Raw genomic sequence first — 19,419 nt, forward strand, 5'->3', positions numbered from 1 at the left:
ACTGAGGTGAGGACAAATTTCTTAACCCAGAGAGTGGCAAATCTGTGGAATTCACGACCACAGGAAGTAACTGAGGCCAGAACGTTGTGTGATTTCAGGAAGGAATTAGATATAGCTTGAATTGGGACTCAAGGAATCAAGGGAAATGGCGGGGGGGGGGGGAAGGGGGGAAAGGGGATCACAATATTGAATTTGACGATCAAAATGAATGGCAGAACAAGCTCAAAGGGCCAAATAGCCTATTCCTGCTTCTGTTTTCTATGTATGTTTCCATCTGAAAGATATTCTTCAGGATTTGTTTGTAATAGATTCATAGCACACAAAACTGACCATCATAGCTGTACCTTCACATGCTGAACCTCTATGCTTGACATGTCAACTTTCTTCAGAATTTTGGTGTCAGGGATCTTGTCTTGCTATCTGATCTTCATTAGTTGTCTTAGTCAACTTAGAGGAACCTGATTCCATTTCTTAATGTAATATAAAAGTGTGATTCAAGCTTCATGGATCTAACAGCAGCCCTCTAAACTCAGAGCCATCTTTTATTTCTTTATTTGTCTGTTTATCGCCTCTTATGCCTTGTTCGATCATCCTTCTGTCATTCAATCACTCATGCCTTTCATCCTGTAAAATACTCCTCTCTTTGTTCGTTAATCCCTTCTCTGTTCTGTACTTGCTTCAAACCTGCTTATAACTGTAATATTGTTCAATTCTGACCTGAAACCTGGGCGTCACAGTGACACAGTGGTTAGCACTGCTGCCTCACAGCGCCAGGGACCCCCTGGGTCCAATTCCGGCCTCGAATCACTGTGTGATGTTTGCATGTTCTCCCCATGTCTGCGTGGGTTTCGTCCGGGTGCTCTGGTTTCCTCCCACAGTCCAAAGATGTGTGGGTTAGGTTGATTGGCCTTACTCTATTGACCCTAGTGTCTAGAAATTAGCAGAGTAAATATGTGGGGTTACGGGGATGGGGCCTGGGTGGGATTGTGGTCGGTGCAGACTTGATGGGCCAAATGGCCTCCTTCTGTACCATCACGATTCTATGAAATGTTCAACTCTATTTGTCTCTCAATCAATGCTGCCTGGGCAACTGAGTATTTCCAGAATTATCTGCTTGTTTTAGATTGACAGTCTCTGCAGTATTTTGCCAATTTATCATTTGGGTTTTATTTTGGTTTGGTCTGGAAATAATTACGGGATAAGTGTATCAAAGGCAAGATCAGCATTTGTTGTCCATCCCCGACTTTGCAATAGTTGTGCTGAGGCATGTACATGAAATCCATGTGTATTAAGTCCATATGCATTAAGCACATCCACAGTACTGTTAGAGAGGGACAGCCAGGATTTTGACTCAGCAACAGTGAAGGAAAGACGATACATTTCAAAGTCAGCTCAATGTGTGACCTTGGAAGAGAACGTGGAGATGACTGCCCACTCTCGATTCCGATTTTTGTCCCAGAGTTTGCTAACTGTGAAGTTGGCTTTGGAAATTGTGCAGAACACTTTTATGAATGTCCCTCGACAGGGGCACTGCTGGGCAGGTGAATCCAACCACAGACTGAAAGGTGCGATGGCTGCTGGTGTATAACATTTATGTGGAGGGCACTAACCTGGGAGAGGATTTTCCAGAGACCCAATGAATCAGTTGGGTCAACAGAAACAACGTATTAGTCTATCTTTGCTTTATCCATTTTACTTGGAGCTTTACTTTGAAGATTGTATCAGTTGTGCCTCTGAGCCCACATTGACTGGGATTTTTTTCCTAAAGAAAACACTTGAGCATCACACTGTAAGGGTTTTACCAGCAAGAACAATAGGTTCCCCAGTAATTAACACAAACAAAATGGTTTTTCTTTATCTTAGAGGTGAACAACTGGAGCATCTTTGAACTTCTGGGTGAACTTGGCTGAGTGCCAAGTTTTGAAAGAAGATTACTGAGGCTTTTGACTAAATAGTCACCGCTGGATCTGCCTCTCTGACCTCGCCATTATCACCTCGCTGGGTGCCAATGCTCTTGCCCGGTTGTCTATCTAATCGCAGTCAGAGAATCACTGGCAATAGCTTCCACTCCTGTTTACATACAGGTGCCCCCAACGGGCGAGATACAGAGAGAGATAACCCGAGTTTGCAGGCAACTGAAGGGAAAAAACGCCAATAATAGCGTTAAGAAAATTGGGGATACAAAAAGTGGCTGGTGTTATTTCCATTGTCATGTTTGCCGATGAGATTCTGAGCTTGTCAGTCTTCGATATCAAAGATAACATGACCTAGATCTTCATAAAGCACATCTTTGATTTTATTGTTAATAAGGGCGGCACGGTAGCACAGTGGTTAGCTTTGTTGCTTCACAGCTCCAGTGTCCTGGGTTCGATTCCTGGCTCGGGTCACTGTCGGTGTGGAGTTTGCACATTCTCCTCATGTCTGCATGGGTTTCCTCCGGGTGCTCCAGTTTCCTCCCACAGTCCAAAGATGTGGGGGTTAAGTTGATTGGCCATGCTAAGAAATTGCCTCTTAGTATTCAGGGATACGTAGGTTAGAGGGATTAATGGGTATAGTATGTAGGGATATGGGGATAGGACCTGGGTGGGATTGTGTTCGGTGCAGACTCGAAGGGCCTCTTTCTGCACTGTAGGTTTCTGTGATTCTATCTGGGTTGGTCATGGTTAGAGCATAGGCACTGATAATGGTGCTAAAACATTCCCCAGTCTGAGGCAATCTTCGCGTCATCACGCAGTTATTGATATCTTTGGAAAAGTTCTCAAGTTTGCCTTTGATCTTGGACTTGATAGCAAAGCCTAAACTGGTCTCATGATGTTGTTCTTTGCACCGACCAGCCCAGAACAAGGTAACGTTAGCACCAGTTTCCTCAAGTGTTCAACTTTGGCGAGTTACATTTCACTTAGGACTGCAACGTTATATCAGTTCAGCTCTCTGGCAATTGGAGCACTATACTCAGCACATCAGTCCCTATGCATCAGAATATGGGTATTTCTTGTTCACCCAGGAAACAATCTACAGGTTACCCTCACATTGCTTTTCCCCACGTGGCAATTTCCCCAGATGCCAGACTGCTTGGAAACAATGAGAGTTGTGTCAGCAGAGGACCAAAGGTTGAGGAATCATCTGAGGGATGAGACTCGTTCCCAGTCAGAGGTACTTTACTACCCTCTCTGCTCAGCACCTGTTATATGGTTTTCTTCTATAACTCAGTTAAAAGCAAGCTGTTCAGTACTGTGTGAGACGCACATCAGCTTTAGTGCATGGGAGTTCATATCTCACGGCAGGTTGAGTTGGCCTACCTGGGATATAGGAAAGCAGTTAACAGAAAGCAGGAGAGAGACAGGATACAATTATTTATGGCAATAATGGAAAAGGTGAATGGTCTGGTGCATGTCAGTGCACAGGTATCTGAGGAGCAGCATTGAGACTGCGATTGAGAAATCTTGTATTAAAAAAGTCAAATGGAGGAACTCATTCTGTGGCATAAAAGTGGCCATGGTTTGCGCAGAGTGGCTTGAGCACTTGAGGAGTCAGCGTTTGACCACCCGTGTGGACCGTGAGGCTACTGGCCTTCTGATTTTATGTCTGCTCCACTCCTCCAAGCTATGGCAAACCCAGTAACGGCTGCCATCTGCCTTTCGAGTCACCCTCTACCACAACGTCCCACCACCTCACTGCTCCAGATGCACCAAACTCGCCCCTGCACCAATTAGGGCCTTTACTTTTTAAAGCTGTGTTGTGTCACTGGCAGTGATGCCCGGGGATGATCTGGCCATTGGGTTCCTGAAATCAGGTTGGAAATACAGACTTAGACACGTGAGGAGACTCTCGTTCTTACTCCTGTTCCGTGAATGTTGAGGGAGGACAGGATGAAGCCTGGCTACCTGGAAGGAATACTGAACACTATTTGGCCTCCAAAAGAGGAGGGAATACGATTGTGAAGATTCAGTCAAAGATGGAATTGTCCCAAATGAAAGATCATACAGCAATAACGGGGGGTGAGATTAAAACAGATAGACATGCAAATTGTGGCCTCAATGCATTTAACGTCAAAACAGCTCTGAGGGGTCGTTTGTTGTACAGGGATTTCTTTCTCTTCTGTGAAATTCATCGACATGTTCTAACACAGAGTGTCTAGTAATCTCCGGTGTAATTAAATCTGAGCATTTTGCTCCACTGTTTTGTGTGGGCATTCAGGGGCCGACTAAGTCGCCAAGGTAACCATTCCTGTGGTTCAAGTTATGTTTTTAATTGCGTTGAGGGAGGGGGATTAATTCTCTTGCCTCTCAGTTTCTCTAGGGCTAGGTGTGGAACGATACAGGCTCTTGTACCTGTTGATTAAAGCATTTGGGAAGATCTGCAATCACCATCCTCTTGCCTCAGGCACATCCCGGCATTCCCAAGGGGTTCCTTTGAACCCGAGAATTGGAGACTGGTGCCGGGTAGATTATAACGACAATAAGGGTGCTTTCACAGGCGCCAGTCTTCCACTTCTGTCAGCAGCTGGCATTCGGGATTCCAGCCAGGCTGGACCTTGATATTCTTAACCCTCATCTAGAACTTGGAAATCCCTTCCCCAAGAGAGAGAGCAACGTGGAGGTCTAGACACACCATGCACTGATCTCTCTCTCCACAGATGGAATATTTAAATAGACAGTGGGGAAATTCTTGCTCATTAAATTACAAACACGTAAAGGACATACTGGAGCTCACACATTTTTTATAAAAGCAAAATAGTGTAAACGCTGGAAATCTGAAATTAAGAAAAGAAAAGATAGAAATACTAAGCTGGCCAGGTAGCACCTGTGGAGATAAACAGAGGGTGGGGTATTCTGTGCAATCTGCCGCGTGTCTTCTGGTGGAGGGGATGGTCTACCATTGCCAGTGGTGGGTTCTTTCAGTCTCGCCTTTGTCAACAGGGTTTCCTGTTGAATGTACCCCACGCCACTGGGAAACCCACGGTCCACAGGCACAGAAAGTCCTGCCAATATGAAGAGCCGGGAAGTTCCCCGGCCTCAGTTAACATTTCAGGATATTTTATCAGAACTGAAGATAGATAGAAATCTAAAATGTTCAGCCTGTGGAAGCAAGGGGGGGTGGGGAGAGGCGGAAGAACAAAAAGGGCAAGGTCAGTGAAAGGGTGTAAAAGCAGGAGAGATTGAACAACAAAAGATTCAATCAAGCCAGAGCTAACACAAACGCAAAGAATGATTCCCTGAAGACTGCGGCTGTTCGGGTGGAAGATGAAGATGAGTAGAATCCTATCATGGTTCCGGAAGGAAGGGGAAGCACTGAGAGCAGAAAACGTCCGAAATGGATCAGACACAGTGGGGGAAAAAAAAAACATGAACTCTCTCCCAATCGCCCCAGATACTGCCTTATCTGCTGAGGATTTCCAGCATGTTTCCGTTTTATTTTAACCCTTTATAAACCGCGTTTGAAACCGCACCCGGTTTCTTTCTGTAAAACGTCTTTCGCAAAACAATGTTTTAAAAAGTGGAGTCGCTGTGGGCAATGCAGCCAGTCTGTGCACAGCAAGATCCCACAAACCGCAACCTGGCAACGAAACAGCTGATTGTATCTGAACGAAGTTGGCTGAGAGATTAAATATTGGCCGGGACACCGGGAGAACGACGCCTACGAATATCGCCACGGAGTCTTTCACCTTTCAGTAGTCAGAACCTCCAGCTTAACATCTCAGCCCAAAAGCCAGCCGCCTCCAACAGTGCAGCACTCCCTCAGGAGGGTGGTACAATCATTTAGCAGGCAGAGAACAGATAAAATAATTCAAAATACGGGTGGATGTAGGCAGTGAAAGTCACAGTTGGTCATCTTTAGCATATCCACTAGACATCAGATCATCTAACAGACAAATCAAAACGCAAGAACATGAGAAATAGGAGCAGGAGTCGGCCATCTAGCCCCTCGAGCCTGCCCCGCCATTCAATAAGATCATGGCTGATCTGAAGTGGATCAGTTCCACTTTCCTGCTTTCTCCCCATAACCCTTAATTCCCCTGTCTATCAGAAACCTATCTACCCGTGACTTAAATATATTCAGCGACACGGCCTCCACCACTTCAACGGGCAGAGAATTCCAGAGATTCACCACCCTTTGAGTGAAGAAGTTCCTCCTCAACTCTGATCTAAACTGCACCTCCCCTTATCTTGAGGCTGTGCCCTCTAGTCTTGCTGTCCTTTCTAAGCGGGAAGAATCTCTCTACCTCTACCCTATCCATCCCCTTCATTATCTTAGACGTCTCTATAAGATCCCCCCTCATCCTTCTAAACTCCAACGAGTACAAACCCAGTCTATTTAGTGTCTCTTCATAGTTCAACCCCCTCAACTCTGGTATTAGCCGAGTGAACCTCCTCTGCACTCCCTCCAAAGCCAAAATATCCTTGCGCAAGTGCGGCGACCAAAACTGCACACAGTACTCCAGCTGCGGCCTCACCAGTGCCCTGTACAGTTGCAGCAAGACCTCCCTGCTTTTATATTCTATCCCCCTCGCTATGAAGGCCAGCATCCCATTTACCTTCCTGATCACCTGCTGCACCTGCAGGCTGGGTTTTTGCGACTCGTGCACAAGGACCCCCAGGTCCCTCTGCACCGTAGCATGCTGCAGCTTTTCGCCCTTTAAATAGTAATCCCTCCTACTATTATTCCTGCCAAAGTGGATAACCTCACACTTACTAACATTGTATTCCATCTGCCAGGTCCTCACCCACTCGCTCAGCCTATCTAGATCCCTCTGCAGACTTTCCACACCCTCCGCACAATTTGCTTTTCCACTTATCTTTGTGTCATCAGCAAATTTCGACACCCTACACTCAGCCCCCTCCTCCAGATCATCTATATAAATGGTAAATAGTTGAGGCCCCAGCACTGATCCCTGGGGCACTCCACTAGTCACCAACCGCCAATCAGAATAGCACCCATTGATACCAACTCTCTGCCTCCTATTAGACAACCAATCCTCTATCCACGCTAACACCTTACCCCCAACTCCATGCCCCCTAACCTTCTGTAACAACCTTTTGTGCGGCACCTTATCAAACGCCTTCTGAAAATCGAGAAACACCACATCCACTGGTTCCCCTCTGTCTACCGCACTAGTCACATCCTCATAGAATTCCAATAAATTCGTCAGACACGACTTCCCCTCAACAAATCCGTGCTGCGTCTGCTCTGTCAAACAATTCTTCTCAAGGTGCTTCGCTATTTCTTCTTTGATGACGGATTCAAGCATTTTTCCTACAACAGACGTTAAACTAACCGGCCTATAATTCCCTGCCTTTTGTCTGCTACCCTTTTTAAACAGCGGCGTAACATTAGCCGTTTTCCAATCTTCCGGCACTTCCCCGGAATCCAGCGAGGTTTGGAAAATAATCACTAAGGCATCCACTATCACCTCCGCCATTTCCTTCAGAACCCTGAAAAGCAGTCGCAGCTGCTTAAAAATTCGAAAACAAACTAGTAACAGTACAACGCCACCATCAGAATTGTGGTGACAACCCAAATGGTTCGCTAATATCCTTTGGAAATGGAAACCTAACGTCCAAACTTTTCAGCATCAAAGCACGGCACAAGATTGCTGTACCCTAATTATCAGGATGTGTCTTGCTGGGCACTGGTCACTGGGCACAGGGCACAGGGCACTGGTGAGGCCGCAGCTGGAGTACTGTGTGCAGTTTTGGTCGCCGCACTTGTGCAAGGATATTTTGGCCTTGGAGGGAGTGCAGAGGAGGTTCACTAGGCTGACACCGGAGATGAGGGGGTTGGACTATGAAGAGAGACTAAATAGACTGGGTCTGTACTCGTTAGAGATTAGAAGGATGAGGGGGGGGTTCTGATAGAGATGTATAAGGTAATGAAGGGGATGAATAGGGTAGAGGTAGAGAGATTCTTCCCGCTGAGAAAGGACAGCAGGATTAGAGGGCACAGCCTCAAGATAAGAGGGGGGGGGGGGCGCAGTTTAGATCAGAGTTGAGGAGGAACTTCTTCACTCAAAGGGTGGTGAATCTCTGGAATTCTCTGCCCGTTGAAGTGGTGGAGGCTGCCTCGCTGAATATATTTAAGTCACGGGTAGATAGGTTTCAGATAGACAAGGGAATTAAGGGTTATGGGGAGAGGGTGGGAAAGTGGAACTGATCCACTTCAGATCAGCCATGATCTTATTGAATGGCGGGGCAGGCTCGAAGGGCTAGATGTCCTACTCCTGCTCCTATTTCTTATATTCTTATGTGTAAGAAAAGATCGAGCCCCAGAGGGCAAAGATGACAAGCTTAGAGAAAGAGAAAGGAAACTCCGCAACAGAACAGCAATCTTCCACGTCACTCACAGGTCTTGGAGTAACGTGCTGTATTAATGTGGGTTTGATGCCTCCCTGCTCCTGTGGAATATATTGGCCGCTCCCCTCACCACTCCCGTCTCCAGAAGCTCCCTGCGACAAAGCAATCAACACCGACAAATCAAAACCTGGTGGTTACAAAGAAAGTGTCTCGAGGGGGATACAATGAAATGGAAAATTTACTCACATCGGGCTCAGCCTCGGAACACTGCTCTTCGCTGGCACGTGGGTCTGATGTAATCGTCAATTCTTGGATGGATCCCTGGAAAACGCAAAACAAGATTTCAAAAAATTTTGAACCGGAAATCCAGAGAGCTGACAGGAAAGATTCCGGTTTTCATATCTTCACCCCTCCCCCACTCTCTCGAAAGGTTTACAGGGGAGATGTCAGGGGTACGGGGCCGAATGCTCCCTTCAGGCGTTCGGCCTCTGACCTTCGGGTAAGCGTTCTCCAAGGCGGCTTTCACAACACACGACAGCGCAGAGTCGCTGAGCAGAGACTGATAGCCAAGTTCCACACACATGAGGACAGTCTCAACCGGGATCTTGGGTTCATGTCGCACTATCTGTAACCCCCGTGACTTGCCTGGGTTTGCAAAACCTCACTTACTGGACTGTCTGGAGACAATACACATCTTTTTAACCTGTGCATAATGCTCTTTCCACTCACACTGTCAGTATCTTTAAGACTTGAATAGCAGGTTCGTTGTAAAGGTTTGCATTCTGATCAGTAATCTGTAAACCGTCTGTGCTGTTATATGCTCTGTCTGAGGCCAGAACTCTCCATTCACCTGACGAAGGGACAAACCCCGAAAGCTTGTGAGTTTACTATCAAATAAATCGGTTGGACTTAAACCAGGTGTTGTCAGACTTCTTACTCCGGAGATGCTGCCAGACCTCCTGAGTATTTCCCACATTTTCTATTTTTATAACGGGGTAAACTCCCTCATTTACCTCATATAGAGCCAGGAGTCTGTTTCTTTTTTCGCTTGAGATATTAGGCAGTTTAGGATCTCCTCTGAAAGCCAGCCCCTTGGATAATACTACACTCCTACAATCACTGCATCAAAACATCACCGAGATTATGAGTTAGTTTCTGGAGTGGGATTTGATTTGATTCAGAGATGAGTGAGGCAAGGCTGATAGGTAGATGTTTAACTGTATTTCCAACTTCTGACCATGATGTGTATATGCCATAGAAAATAATAATGATTTGGATGAGAATTTAGGGGGCATGGTTAGTAAGTTTGCAGGTGACGCCAAGATTGGTGGAATAGTGAACAGTGAAGAAAGTTATCTAGGATTGCAATGGGATCTTGATCAATTGGGCCAGTGGACTGACAAATGGCAGATGGAGTTTAATTCAGACAAATGTGAGGTGATGCATTTTGGTAGATTGAAGAGGGCAGGATTTATTCAATTAATGGTAGGGCAATAGGGAAAGTTAGAGATAAAATAAACCCAGGAGTATCAGTTCATAGCTCTTTGAAAGTGGAGTCACAGGTGGACAGAGTGGTGAAGACTGCATTCGACATGCTTGGTTTCATTGGTCAGAACATTGAATACAGGAGTTGGGACATCTTGTTGAAGTTGCACAAGACATTGGTAAGGCCATACTTGGAATACTGTGTACGGTTTTGGTCACCCTGTTAGACAGGATCTTATTAAGCTAGAAAGAATGCAGAAAAGATTTACTGAGGTGTTACTTAGAATTGATGGTTTGAGTTACAAGGAGGGGCTGGATAAACTGAGACTTTTTTCCCTGCGGTGCAGAAAGTTCAGGGTGATCTTATGTAAGTCTATAAAATAATGAGGGGCACAGATAAGGTAAATAGTCAACATCTGTTCCCAAAAGTAGGGGAGTCTAAAACTAGAGGGTATAAGTTTAAGGTGAGGGGGGGAGAGATACAAAAGGATCCAGAGGGGCAATTTTTTCACACAGAGGGTGGTGAGTGTCTGGAACAAGCTGCCAGAGGTAGTAGTAGAGGTGGGTACAATTTTGTTTTTTTTAAAAAGCATTTAGACAGTTACATGGGTAAGATGGGTATAGAGGGGTATGGGCCAAACGCGGGCAACTGGGACTAGCTTAGAGGCAAAAACTGGGCAGCATGGACAAGTTGGGCCAAAGGGCCTGTTTCCTGCTATAAACCTCTATGATTCTATGACTCTACGACTGTACAAATAAGATTAGTTCTATATGCAGTAACTATGCTTTTGTGCTAAACGAGAGAGGCTCTTTTTAGGAAGTGTGATGTGATGTTTCACATCTAGCTCGTCAATGCTAGTCTGGCTGGTTGAAATCATAGAATCCCTACAATGCAGGAGGAGACCATTCGGCCCATCGAGACTGCACTGACTCTTACCCAGGCTTACCTTGTACCCCCATGGGCAGGATTTTGTGGCCTTATTTGAGCGAGAACAGAAATTCCTATCTGAGGTCAAGGGACATTTCTGTTGTCCATCCCTCGCCTGCCCCAATTCCATGGCGGATGAGACAGTAGATTCCCAGTGCAGAAGGAAGCCATTTGGCCAACTGAGCTTGCACCAATCCCACCCATGCCCTACCCTATAATCCTCCTAGTCCACCTGACACTAAAGGGGCGAGTTAGTGTGGCCAATCAACCTAACCTGCACATCTTTTGGACTGTGGGAGGAAACAGGAGCACCCTGAGGGGATCCACGCAGACATGGGGAAAATCTCCACACAGCCTGTGGCCCAAGGCTGGAATCGAACCCGAGTCCCTGATGCTGTGAGGCAGCAGTGCTTGCCACTGCGCCACCGTGCTGCCCAACGAAGCTTAGTAGTTTTTAACTTTTCTTTGCCGCAAAATAATTTTTACAAGCAACTTTTTCAAACAAATTGCTCTCAGGATTCCAAATTTCATTGGATTACTAGGTTTAACTTTACGCTGGAAACAGGGGCCAGAATTTTAGCACCCTGTCCACCACGTGAATCGGAGTGGGTGAGGGGCAGACAATGGGAAGGTCCGTTGACCTCGGGTGGAATTTTATGGTTTTGGGATGACCGTAGAGTCTCCGTATTCCCAATGTAAAGTTGGGTGTGCAAGCCTGCTTTGATCTGCATGGTCAGATGTGGAAGCCATTAAGCAGGCTACCAGTGGGCTGCCTGTCTCCACCTGGGGAGGCAATCCTGCATTCGAGAGCAGCAGACAAACCAAATAGTCAGCAAGCCCTCTTGGGCCAACACTGCCACCAGGAGTGATGGCCGCCGATGGAAGTGCAGATAGTCCACTCTGGCAGGCTTGGGTGTGTTGTGTGTGGCATGGGAGGGACACAGTAAGATGACTCACAACACCAGGTTTAAGTCCAACCAGTTTATCTGATAGTAATCCCACAAGCTTTCAGAAACAGTGTTCCTTCCTCAGGTATGTGGAAGGTTCTAATCAGAGAAGGGCATATAAAGACACACACAGTTTACAGAATACTGATTAGAATGTGAGTCTTTACAGCTAACCTGCTATTCAAGTCAGCAAGCCATGACTTACCTGGGCTTGTAAAATCTCACTTACTGTCCTGTCTGGAGACAATACACATCTCTTTAACCTAAGCTTGATGCTATCTCCACTCACATTGTCTGCATCTTTAAGACTTGAATCGCAGGTCAGCTGTAAAGACTCGCATTCTAATCAGTATTCTGTAAACTGTGTGACTTTATATGCCCTTCTCTGATCAGAACCTTCCACACTCCTGATAAAGGAACACCATTTCCGAAAGCTTGTGGGATTACTATCAAATAAACTGGTTGGACTTAAACCTGGTGTTGTGAGATTTCTCACTGTGTTTACCCCAGTTCATTGCCGGCATCTCCACATTGTGTGGGAGGGGAAACCAGGTGAGGGGCAGATTTACCCTGGTGGGGACTTTGATTAGACAGAAGGGGCAATAATAGAGGTAGGCCTCCACTTGCCCAGCATGCTGGACACTTGGGGCCAGCCTTTCATCACTGTGGACAAAGTCCCTGTGACAGTGGGTCCCATAACTGCGTAAACTGTCTGCGTCTCCTGCTACGGGCAAAATCATAGCGGGAAAAGTGACGGGCATTATTTTATGGTGACTTCCTGCCTAACATCTTGTCCTCAGAGGGTGGGGGTACAAGATTCCAGCCACTATATAAGGGACCACCATGCTTGCTTTTGGAGACTGAAACTTACTGGAATTATTTTTTAAACATGGCTTTTTTCCAGATCTCAATCTCAATGGCATCTGAGGTCCACCCACCAGTGTGACCTTCCCAGAGTGGACATTAGCAGGCCCCCTCCATCATTATTGCCGAATTAAGAATGACGGGTGGCTTGTGGGGTCTCCATCGGAAGGCCAATGACTGTAGCTGTAGCAGAACTGAGGCCAAGTACTCCAAAATGCGGGGATTTAATGGTGGTGGCAATGATCCCCTGTCCTGCCATCATGATGCTGCCTCCAGGTATCTGCTGGACTTCAGCCACAGTGGGTCTGTCCACCTTCAGGCAAATCACAGGATCCCTACAGTGCAGAAGGCGGCCATTTGGCCCATCGACTCTGCACCAACCATGATCACAGTCTGGAATTTCCACACTGGATTCTCTCAGGAATGGGCCACATATACTGGCTTTTCCCGCAACGCTCACAGCTCACGAACAAATAAAAAAGTAGTGGGTCATCAGAAACCCTAGAGAAAGGATGCAAACCCTCGGGACTACGTTCACGGTGATTCTCCTGCTCTCAAGACCGACGGATCACTTTAACCTAACATGCTGTGGCTAAACGCAGTCTCCCTCAATTCACAAAACTGATCTGTCGCCCCTCTGATTTTCTAACTAGAATCATAGAACCCTACAGTGCTGAAAGAGGCCCTTCGGCCCATCGAGTCTGCACCGAACACAATCCCACCCAGGCCCTACCCCCATATCCCTACATATTATACCCACTAATCCCTCTAACCTACGCATCCCTGGACACTAAGGGGCAATTTCTTAGCATGGCCAATCAACCTAACCCGCACATCTTTGGATTGCCCTAATTATTGGGTCAAAGCTTGTCAGTCAAACCTACTGACTCCTCGAGTTGTCCAGAAGTTTAACCGAACTTCCCTTGTCATTAACTCAACTCTAACATTTTACATTTTTTTTCTCTGATTCGGTATGATAATGTGATCACTATTTCTCACTCTCTCTTGCCAAATCCCACTGTCTAAACCAATCTGATTGAAACAATGAGGTAAATTTCTACAGGAAGTGGGGGGTCTCTTTTAAGGAAATTTCTACAGGAGGCTCTCCTTGTTGGTCCATTTCAGTGAAAAAGCTGTGGAAAGATGGAAAGGTGGTGATGATGGATGAACAGGAGGAGCCCCAGCACTCACAACTCTGCAACCACAATGTTTCCGGTCAGGATCCTACTGGGCCACAGCCACCAATCGAGATCCTTTCTCCTTCGCACCTCTTGGAGAGGTGCTAAGCTTGTTAACTGAGGCAAGTCCAAAGATGTGTGGGTTAGGTTGGTTGGCCATGCTAAATTGACCCTGGTGTCAGGGGATTAAGAACATAAGAAATAGGAGCAGGAGTAGGCCATCTAGCCCTTCGAGCCTGCCCCGCCATTCAATAAGATCATGGCTGATCTGAAGTGGATCAGTTCCACTTTCCCGCCTGCTCCCCATAACCCTTAATTCCCCTGTCTATCAGAAACCTATCTACCCGTGACTTAAATATATTTAGCGAGGCAGCCTCCACCACTTCAACGGGCAGAGAATTCCAGAGATTCACCACCCTTTGAGTGAAGAAGTTCCTCCTCAACTGCGACCTAAAATGTCCCCCGCCCTTATCTTGAGGCTGTGCCCTCTAGTCCTGCTGTCCTTTCTAAGCGGGAAGAATCTCTCTACCTCTACCCTATCCATCCCCTTCATTATCTTATACGTCTCTATAAGATCCCCCCTCATCCTTCTAAACTCCAACAAGTACAGACCCAGTCTATTTAATATCTCCTCGTAAGCTAACCCCCTCATCTCTGATATCAACCTGGTGAACCTTCTCTGCACTCCCTCCAAGGCCAATATATCCTTTTGCAAATGACGGGACCAAAACTGCACACAGTACTCCAGCTACGGCCTCACCAGTGTCCTGTACAGTTGCAGCAAGACCTCCTTGCTTTTATATTCTAAAATTAGCAGGATAAGTATGTGGGGTTACGGCAATAGGGCCTGGTTGGGATTGTGGTCGATTCAGACTCGATGGGCCGAGTGGCCTTCTCCTGCACTTTCGGGATTCTATGATTCTAAGACATGAGAATCAAGGGCACCACTCCTCCAGGGTGAGCAAAAATAAGTGCCGGAATTTGGAGGCAACCTGGGTGGGAGATAGGTTAGGAGTTCGGAGACAGAGAGTAGGGATAATTCCAACTGGCAGGATGTTTTCAGAAAAGTCTCTCAGGAACATATACAGAGGTTTCAGTTTTTTACTTTATTTATCAATGATTTTGATGAGAGTTGCTTATTGACAACTTATCGACAACAATGAGCGATATCGAATAGAAAGGTGCAAAGGAACATTGCAGGATTAAGTGACAATGGCAAATGCTAATCAACGTGGGGAATGTACGAACACGTAAGTTAGGAGTAGGCCAGTAGGGAAGTGTGAGATCATCCACTTTGGACCAGAGAAAGATCAAAGTATTTTCTAAATGGGATGAAGCAAGGAGGAACAGAGAGATTTATCGATGCATATATAGAAATCACTAAACTCCAATGGACGAATAGAGAAAATAATTAAAAGGCTAGTAGGATATTACCACTTGTCTCAAGGGGCTGGAATAGAAGGTTACACCGTAGGACCCTGGCATTCCGATCAGGCCTCTACATCTCAGGAAGCATAAGCTGGCCTTGGAGAGGTTCAGCAAAAAAATCATTGCAACGATACAAGGACAAAATGGTTACAGGACAGGATGCAGCAGCATGGTTTGTACTCCCTCAAGCTTAGAAGATTAAGGGATGAGCCAACTCAAAAATCTTGGCTCGATTCTCTCTCCCCACAGACGCTGTCAGACCTGCTGAGATCTTCCAGCATTTTCTCTTTTGGATATTAAAATTAGGACTCTGTAGAAAGATCAAGGAGAACTTGTCCAGTACAATCCCAGCACAGGGAGTGCCAGTTCAGGCTGGTTGCTGGGCCGGGTCAATGCCCAGCATTTAAACAACGGTCCGATTTTGCAGAATCTCAGCATACCTGTAGAGAAAGAATAGAGTTTGAGGTGGGCCATCCTGAAATCAAAACATTGGCGGTATTCTCTCTCCACCGATGCTGCCAGGCTGGGACTTCCCAGCATTTCTTTTTTGTTTTTGTTTGAGATGCCAGCATCCGCGGTAATTTGCTTTTGTCCAATTTTTGCAAGTTCAGCCCATCTGTAAAACATCCCAGTGAAGCTTTAACTTTATTCAAGCAACATGTGTGAAACCTTAAGTTCACTGAACGGTCAGTGCCTACAAATGGGGGCAAATATTGTTTCAGGCAGGGTTAAGGTTCTGGTGGGTTTTAAATATTTGACATTGGTTGTCAAGGCTTTGGGAGGGTCAGTACCTTGGGCAACCACAGGAAGTCTCAAAACACCAGGTTGAAATCCAACAGGTTTATTTGGAGTACCCTACGTCATCCAGTACTTCCCCAGAGTGGAGAAGTTACGACATCTTCTCCAGAGCCTTCAACACGTCATCAATGAACATGAACATCTCGCCAAGACCATGCCCGCAGTCCCAATTCTTGCCTTCAAACAACTGCACAGCCTCAAACAGACCATTGTCTGCAGCAAACTACCCAGCCTTCAGGAGAACAGTGACCACAACACCACACAACCCTGCCACAGCAACCTCTGCAAGACATGCTGGATCACCGATACAGATGCCATCATCTCACGTGAGAACACCATCCATCAGGTACCCGGTACATACTCTTGTAACACGGCCAAGGTTGTCTACCTGATACGCTGCAGGAAAGGATGTCCTGAGGCATGGTACATTGGGGAGACCGTGTAGACGCTACGACAATGGATGAATGAACACCACTCCACAACCACCAGGCAGGAGTGCCTTCCTGTCAGGGAACACTTCAGCGGTCACGGGTATTCAGTTTCTGATCTTCGGGTAAGCATTCTCCAAGGGGTTGTCACAACACATGACAACGCAGAGTCGCTGAGCAGAGACTGATAGCCAAGTTCCGCACACATGAGGACGGCCTCAACAGGGATCTTGGGTTCATGTCACACTATCTGTGACCTCTGTGACTTGCCTGGGTTTGCAACATCTCACTTACTGTCCTGTCTGGAGACAGTACACATCTCTTTAACCTGTGCTTAACCCTCTCTCCACTCACATTGTCTGTACCTTTAAGACTTGATTACCTGTAAAGACTTGCATTCTAACCATTATCTTGTAATTGAGTTTGCATCTATATATGCCCTATTTGTGAATACAACTTCTCACTTACCTGAAGAAGGAGCAATACTCCAAAAGCTTGTGCTACCAAATAAACCTGTTGGACTTTAACCTAGTCAGAACATAAGAAATAGGAGCAGGAGTAGGCCATCTAGCCCCTAGAGCCTGCCCCGCCATTCAATAAGATCATGGCTGATCTTGTAGTGGTTCAGTTCCACTTACCCACCTGCTCCCCACAACTCTTAATTCCCTTATCGATCAGAAATCTACCTACCCGTGACTTAAACATATTCAACGAGGTAGCCTCCACCAGTTCAATGGGCAGAGAATTCCAGAGATTCACTACCAGAAAAGAAGTTCCTCCTCAACTCTGTTCTAAACTGACTTCCCCTTATTTTGAGACTGTGTCCTCTAGTTCTTGTTTCCTTTCTAAGTGGAAAGAATCTCTCTGCCTCCACCCTATCTAGCCCCTTCATTATCTTACACGTCTCTGTAAAATCACCCCTCAGCCTTCTAAACTCCAACAAGCACAGGCCCAATCTACTCAATCTCTCCTCATAAGCTAACCCCCTCATCTCCGGTGTTGAGAGACTTCTTACTTTCTTTTTCACACAGCACAGTTTTGTTGATTTACTGATATTAGCCCCCAAGATGGGCGAGCGTGGCCCTGTTATTACCGGCAAGGCCACCCCGAAATTGGGGCAGGCGAGGGTCACAGAACGGAATTTCTGTTGGCGATCTTACAAGCCTTGGGTGGGTGTCCCGGTACAATCAGGGCCTATAACGTCAAATCAGAATTTAAAACTGTAATAATCTGAAACATATATCCAACCCACCTCCCATCCATCTAATTGTGCTTCGAAGGGAAGGTGACAAGTTTGCTATCAGGAGGCAAATTAGTTGTTGAAACCTTTTAAAGAAATGACATTCCTTTATTTTAATAGGATTTCAATTTTAAATCCGTGTCACAAGAATATTCGAAGTAGGAGTAGGAATGGATCAAATGGCCCCAGGAGCTGACACTATCATTGAGGGTGTTCATGGCAGATAGAATAAAGAACAAAGAACAACACAGCACGGGAAACGGGCCCTTCGGTCCAACGAGCCCGCGCCGCCATTTCAACATTGTGAGTCCCCTCTCCACCCATGACCCTTGTCTACGCTTATGGCAGTCCACATTGGCAACCAGATTGAGGGGAGACTAATTGAGGGAGAATTTGTTACACCAATCAGCCTAAGAGCACATCTTTGGGGTGTGGGAGGAAACCGGAGCACCCGGAGAAAACCCACGCAAGCACGGGGAGAATGCGCAAACTCCCACAGACACTGGCCCAAATCCATGTGTCTGCACAGCAAACAGCGATAATCACTGATCTTCTGTATCAACCCCACTTTCCCATCCTTATTCCCCATATCCAGAGGGGGTGATGGCCTGGAATGCTGCCTGGGGGTGGTGGTAGAGGCAGGTTGCCTCACATCCTTTAACAAGGATGAGCATTTGGCACGTCATAACATTCAGGGCTATGGGCCAAGTGATGGTAGATGGGATTAGGCAGGAGTTCAGGTGTTTCCTGCACGTTGGTGCAGACTCGATAGGCCGAAGAGCTTCTTCTGCATTGTACTCTACATCCCTTGATTCATGGAAGAGCCAAAACTCTGACTATTTAAGCACTGAATACGTTTACTGACGGAGCATCCAAACACATCTTGGAGTAGAGAATTCCAAAGATATCCAATCCTGGGAGAAGAAATTTTTCCTTATCTCAAAATGATCGACCTGTGTTCTAGAATCTAGATTACCAGGCAGGGAAAACAACCTCTCCACGTCAAACTATCAAGTCCCTTTGTATGTTTCAATGAGATTGCCTCTCATTCTTCTCAATTCCGTAGGGTATCATTTGCTCAATTTACTCTGCCTCTCATTGTTGGAGAGCTCCAATATTCCAGGGACCAATCTATTGAACCTTTGCTAGGTTCCAAATTGAACCAAAGGAAAGAGAACCTTCCCTAAGTATAGAGGCCAAAATACACACATTTCTCCAGATATGTCTTATCAAAGCCTGGTGCATATTTGTCTACTACCCTTATTCAATTAGTTGGTAGAGGTTGTGGGTTTGGAAATTGCTGTCAGGGGGTCTTATTGAGTTGCTGCACTGTATCTTGTAGATGGTGCACGCTGCTGCCATTGTGCACCAGTGCCAGAGGCAATAAGTGTTTAAGGTGATGCAAAGCGCTGCCAGTCAAGTGGGCTGCTTTGTCCTGGATAGGGTCAAGCTGCTGCAATGTTCTTGGAGTTGCACCCATCCAGTCTGCATTCTTTCTAGTTTAATAAGATCCTTTCTAATAGGGTGACCAAAACCATACACAGTATTCCTAGTATGGCCTTACCAATGACTTGTACAATTTCAACAAGATGTCCCAACTCCAGTATTCAATGTTCTGACCAATGAAACCAAGAATGCCTTCTTCACCACTCTGTCCACCTGTGACTCCACTTTCAAGGAGCTATGAACATGTATCCCTAGATCTTTTTGTTCTGTAACTCTCCCCAGCCCCCCACCATTAACTGAGTAAGTCCTGCCCTGGTTCAATCTACCAAAACGCATCACCTCGCATTTGTCTAAATTAAACTCCATCTGCCATTCGTCAGCCCACT

General features: G+C 46.2%; 1 protein-coding gene across 1 annotated transcript in view; it reads right to left on the minus strand.

Moving 5' to 3' along the window:
* The window catches only part of LOC145346425 (collagen alpha-1(XV) chain-like), a 198,084-nt gene that overhangs the window by 168,493 nt on the left and 10,172 nt on the right, over nt 1–19,419 (minus strand). Inside the window, exons 3-4 of the mRNA XM_080193599.1 lie at nt 8,538–8,612; nt 8,342–8,443 (exon numbers count right to left, since the gene is read on the minus strand). Coding sequence (XP_080049725.1) covers nt 8,342–8,443; nt 8,538–8,612 — 177 coding nt within the window. The remainder of the gene's footprint in view (nt 1–8,341; nt 8,444–8,537; nt 8,613–19,419) is intronic.

Source organism: Carcharhinus amblyrhynchos, chromosome 8 (genome assembly GCF_965287045.1).
Source record: "Carcharhinus amblyrhynchos chromosome 8, sCarAmb.v2.hapA, whole genome shotgun sequence".
NCBI classification, from domain to species: Eukaryota; Metazoa; Chordata; class Chondrichthyes; order Carcharhiniformes; family Carcharhinidae; genus Carcharhinus; species Carcharhinus amblyrhynchos.